The sequence below is a fragment of the Artemia sp. Qi Xiang Cuo genome, chromosome 2, assembly GCF_049724085.1.
Source record: "Artemia sp. Qi Xiang Cuo chromosome 2, ASM4972408v1, whole genome shotgun sequence".
Lineage (NCBI taxonomy): Eukaryota > Metazoa > Arthropoda > Branchiopoda > Anostraca > Artemiidae > Artemia > Artemia sp. Qi Xiang Cuo.
In genome coordinates, this window is record NC_142795.1 from 29,722,205 (window position 1) to 29,728,204 (window position 6,000).

Here is a 6,000-nt window from a genome sequence, read left to right on the forward strand (position 1 = left end):
TGGTTTAGGCTCCTATAAATAATTTATCTGCATTTCCTTTGTTTTCAACACATTTTAGGGTGAGGAAATTTGGTTCCTTTCCATTACAAATAAAAATACATCACAATGACGTACTTTTGCATTTATTGTAGTAAAGAGTAGCTGCAGCAATATGATTCTGGAACATTAAGGATAGATGCATAGTACTAATTAGACTTGTTAGACTAAAATGATATTGTCACTTTTAATCCTATCGATGCCAACAATTAAAAATGATAAGGCTCAGCTGACTACAAAGTCAATACAATTGTTTTGAGGTCACAACCTATACGAGGCTTATCTTTGGCGATGAGGGGCTGCCATCTTTTGTTAGTGGAAACACCTACTTTTGGCTTCTGAAGAGTACTTTACTACTTACTTACTTACTTAAAGCTCTTGCTCGGCAGCGTCGCCAGCGTAGAGGGAACCAGTCGTCATTTTCAAAGAAAATGGTCATCTTCAAGGATGAGGCGTTAGAAGATTGTGCAAATTAGTCTACCTTTTTTATTGTGTCCTGGATGGATTTGGAGTCGGTGGCGGAAGTTTGAGCAGGTCTGAGTAGGTACTACCGTACCCTTTAGTGGAAACTGATAATGAGGGATTAGGTACTTGTACCAATTTTTCCACGTTTTATTATTTCCAATACATTTAATGGCTCATTACATATATACATTTATGATTCAACTGGCTGCAAAGTCAATATAATATTTTATATCCCTTCTTAGGATTACTGACCAAAGTGTTGCTCATTCAACTCTTTTGTTGGCGGTGACAATAAAGGGTTGTTGCAACACTTCACATTGGCTACGTAACGTCAATCTAATTGTCACTGGAAATTTGTTGACGACATGAAAAATTTTTTTACAATCAATGGATCTTTTTTAATTGTAAAATTTTTCGATATAGAAGTAAACAATAACCCAGTATTTTACAAATACTTGAGATGTAATCGAATATAAGTGCAAACTCCGTGATTATAATAAACAACAAACACTAAACTTTACCTGGCAATTGCTGAAAATACACTGAAGGAGTTTCGCAGTTTTTGGTTATGCTTCAGTAACAACTAAAGTATTAAAAACTTGTTTGGAGTCAGAACTTTGAACTCTTCACACCTAGGTGGTAATCTTTCAGTATCCCTGTAGAACACTTTGAGGATACAACTCCATTGAGTGTTCAGCATGTTTGCATTAGTTTCTCTTTTTCCTCTCAAAATTGGCCGATGCTAGCAAGTTCTGAATCCGGTTTTTGATTCAACTTTGAGTGGTATATTTCTTTTGTCAGTTCAGTTTCTGTCTGGTTCTGAGAAACACCGAATGGTGGCATTATCTGGTTGAGATTGTCCATATCTCATATCGCTATATCGCTGTCCCTGTCGCTATCGACTCGGTATGGACCGAGTCGATATCGGGTTCAGGTGTCACGCTCAAAATTAAATATAAATATAACCATTATTGACATAAACTTCACAGTTTGGAACTTGCTGAGTCTAACGCTGGAAACATATTTGAAATTTCTTCATTTATTAGCTTCAATTATCTTTCGTTGTATTGTGGACCAACTCCTTCTGCTATCGCAACTGCTCTTTATTTCTCGTGGTCAGCGGTTTGTACCTCCAAAGTGGTAGGCGATTTGAACTCGAAAATTTTCCAGCGTATGGGAATTGTGAAGTGGACAGAAAAGTTCCAGTGAAGTTAGTAGAATTTCCAGTATTTTTCCAGAAAAAAAATAAAAGCTGTTTTTTTCGGAACAACTTTGTCGAACTCCTGTAGAACTCAGAGAGAATTATCTCGCTGAGAACCGGAACAAAATTCTGTATAGATTTTCAAGCCTAGATTTCTGCATAACTTTCTTATAGGTTTTTATGGAAGTAATTCGGGAAAAGTCAACCCCGGATGCGAAATTATGATTTGCTGAGTTGTTTTTTAAAGTTTGTATTTGATGCCTCTTGTATTTTAATTGATTAGTACTATGAAAGGAACGCAAGATAACATGAATTTTCTTATATACGAAATTGCTTTGTTTGCTTAGAAACAATTTCCAGAGTTGTCAGGATGCATCAAATTTGTTTGGTATCATAGTGGTAACTTTTTTATAGACTAAGTTGGAATTTTATTTCCAACTCGAATAGATAGGTATTGATCTTCGAAGAACTGGGGGAATTGAGATTGATTTGTTTTGTTTTGATTTTGCAAATTCCTTAAATTTTGTTTACGTACAATCTCCTAGCTTTGAAGCTTGACTTTTTATTACTACTAATAATAACTCACCGAAGCACCAAGCCTTTAAAAACATATTTTAAAAAATATGTAAATATCTTTTTAAATCATAGAACTTGTTGCAGATGCTCTCTAATTATATGCTGACCTTACAAATAAATAAATAACAAAACAAGTTTTTTCAACTGAAAGCAAGGAGAAATATTAAACCTCAAAACGAATAGAAATTGTTCCGTATATGAAGGGGTTGCTCCCTCCTCAAGACTTTGCTCTTTACACTAAAGTTTTTAGCACTTAACAGTCAAACTATAGCGTAATGAGCAAGGTATTGAGGAGGGTGGCAACCTCTTGATATACGGAGTAATTTCTGTTCGTTTTGAGTTTTAATCCTGATCCTTACTTTCAGTTGAAAAATTTGTTTCCCCTGGAAAGTTCATTCCTGGAAATTTCCCTCCCTACGGAAAATTCTCTCCATGGAAACCCACCCAAGCACAAAATCTCCCCCCTCCCCACCGAAAAACGTCTATACTTCCCATTTGCAAATGCTATACGCAAACAACGAGCAAATTTTATAACTTACAGGCGTTTCCCCATGGGCTGTTGGGGTCATGTCATCCCTAAAAGCATAGTTATTGCATCTTTCAACTATGCTGAGCAATATGGCTATTTCAAAATTTTGATTGGACGACTTCGGGAAAAAGGGGACGTGGTAGGAAAGCTACTTGTCCTCGTGAACATTACATTAACTTGTTATTTGTTCCTATTATAAATATTTATATTATAATTTTTCGGTATTCTTAAAATGCTTTAATATATGAGCGTTTTTTTTTTTTTTTTTTTTTTTTTTTTTTTTTTTTTTTTACGAACAGAAACAATGAAATAGCGAGTTTCAAGGTCATCAGCATTATGGAGTACTCCTAATCAGTGGTATTGATTACCAAAGGCTGCGTGACCATTATTGAAAGTTTTTGGAAAACATATTTCTTATGAGTAAAAAACGTGATTTTTTCTAATTTTGAAGATTTTTGGGGGTTCACTTAGAATGAGCACTAGAACTTTTGATTTCCGTTTGAATGCCCGATCTTCTAGAACCATTAGTTCGATATGATTACCCCTAGAAAAAAAAACAAATAAACACCCTATTGTTTACCTATTGTTGCACCAATTGTACAATAAATTCGTTTGGGGGTGTGGGCGTGAAAAAGGGCCATTTTTTCGGTTGGCTTAGGAAGAGGGCTAAACAGCCTGTAATATATATATATATATATATATATATATATATATATATATATATATATATTATATATATATATATATATATATATATATATATATATATATATATATATATATATATATATATATATATTTATATATATATATATATATATATATATATATATATATATATATCTATTTTCGTTTTAGGACTATAAGTGATTCTATTGAATATTGGCCACCAGAAGTCAAGTTGTATTCAGTGACAGGATGTAAAAGAATATATCAGCTAGTGGCCGCAAAAATACATGAAAGTGAAATGGATTGGCTTACTGACAATGATAGAAATGAACTTTAATCAGCCATAATTAAAAGATAGGTTTTTTTTTTGTATTTAGTTGTGTGTTGCGTTATAAGGACGGAAAGATGATTAAAAAATAGTTCGTAAAATTAGCTATAGTATTTTCTACCTGACTTGCTTTCTGTGAAAGAGAGCACAATCATAATCGAAAACGGTTGAACCTTCTTGAGTGTTTATTTTTTTCGTTTTACGTGATGAAAGATTTTTATGTATGTGGGCCTTATGTTATTTTTGTATTACATTTGTAAAACATTGCTTTGGACTTTTGTTTGTTGTCTAGAGATTTATAAGTGGCCGATTTTTCAGATAAACGCTGAATAAAATGCTTCGATGGAGGTTATACCTGAGCAAAGTCGTATCCAGGATTCTTTTTCGGGGGGGGGGGCTTTCAAAAACGCATCTAAAATTTGTTTATATTCATTTTTGTTAGCGTTTTTATGAATCGGATAAATATTTCGGCGGGGGGCGGGGGGTCAACCCCTCCCCCCTGAATACAGCCTTGTACCTGAGCCTCTGAAATATAGTTTTTAGAATTAGAGCCATATATCTGCAACTACAGTCAGCGGTACAAAAATGTGGTTCAATCCCGCTTTCTAGGGCTATAATGAGTGAAAGGTTGAAATGGATAAAACATGTTTTGTGCATGAATAGTGAAAGACTGGCAAAGATCATTCTTGTCAGCCAATCATCTTGGGCCAAACAAAAAGTAGGTCGCTCCCGAATGAGGTAGAGTACGACATAAGGAAAGACTAAAAGGAAATTGGAACTTCTTGGGAAGGTGTAAAGAGGGAAGCTTTCAATCAATTGGGCTGGATGAAGATTTTGCGTAGCTGTGTTGACCTCAGGTGGCTTGGTGCTCCATTGAGTCGTTAGTAGTAGTAGAGTTTGGAAGAGGTGAAACTCGAGAAAAGGTGCTTTTGGGAATTTGGTAGATAAAAAATTATATAAATGAATCTACAGTTTTTGGCCTTGAAGGGTATTTTCAAACTCCTACCTCCATCCCTCCTAAAATTACGTGTAGCTTTTTATTCAAATGGCTTAGAATTTTCTGTTCTATGAACATGAAAATTATTAGTTGGCTATGAGGTTCCAAGAATTCAAGAAGTAATTTCAGCCTGTTTTTTCTTCGTTCTTTCTTTTTTGAATTGGAACATGTTTTCAGTAATTTTCAAGTGTTACAAGTTGAAATAGAGTGTAAATATGAACTTAAAAATAGTTTCCTAGTCCCTAATTTGGGCTATAGACCAACTTCTTTAAGTTTCTTACAACTGGCAAACATTTTTATAGTTTATCAAAAGTCAATCTTCTAGAAAGGGTGGAGATGGTCACTTGGGAATAAAATTCCAAGATTTAATGCAGGTTGTAAATTGATACAAGAACAAAAATGAACGATGAAAAAAATATTAAAGAAATAAAAAGAAAAAATAACAACGATGATAATTTAAAGTCAGACAATAAAGGAACCAAACACATTTTTGGCTAGGCCATCTGTCGAACTGTTCTAAGTGCTCATAGAAAATTATCTAACATAAAAGAGAAAAAAAACTAAGCTTTGAAAGCACTCAATGAAAAACAAGTAAAGAAACTGAATAAAAAATAAGAAAAAAATCTGAAAAATGGAGCAACCCTATGGCGACGAAAGCGGTACGGTGACTGAACATCAAAACACGAATGAAACGACCAGAAAGAAATTGGGTACGGATTCTATCTTTGGCTACAGAAGCAGTTTATCTATTAATTTGTACTAGCTCGACTAATTGATCCTTTTTCTATACTGTAATTAGATTGTCATTACAAACATTCACAGTATCTACTTAAAGCAAGGTCTTTACGCATGATTCTTTTCTTTCAATAGTTTCCCTAAATGATCTGGGTTTCCAAAAGCATGGAAGGGTGGAAATAGTCACAAACTTAGTTTCTTTGAATTTTAGAGATCTCTCTATTGAAAGCATTTGCTGGTTTAGTCTTTCTCGCAACTGTTGCCAGGTTCTGCCAATTTAAAATTTCTCACAGGAACCCGTGAGTGCCTATACGCAACTGCAAGAAAAGAATCTGTTTTGCCTTTCCCGGCAGAGAAAAGGACGGTAAAAAAATTGTCCTGGGAACAAATGAGAAGATTATGTTTCCAAAAATCATTTGGGAACAAATTAGAAGATTATATTTCTTCAAAATGTCTCCAGGTTT

At 34.2% G+C, this 6,000-nt stretch overlaps 1 protein-coding gene across 2 annotated transcripts in view; it reads left to right on the top strand.

Annotated features, from left to right (window-relative positions):
• LOC148955109 (torsin-1A-like) overlaps positions 1–6,000 on the top strand; it is a 33,878-nt gene that overhangs the window by 22,619 nt on the left and 5,259 nt on the right. Inside the window, exon 5 of one of the 2 annotated variants that reach the window (XM_089100378.1) lies at positions 3,666–4,071. The exons of the other annotated variant lie outside the window; for it this stretch is intronic. Coding sequence (XP_088956504.1) covers positions 3,666–3,813 — 148 coding nt within the window. The 3' untranslated portion in view covers positions 3,814–4,071. Of the gene's footprint in view, positions 1–3,665; positions 4,072–6,000 lie in introns of those variants that run through there. 2 annotated transcript variants of the gene reach the window in all.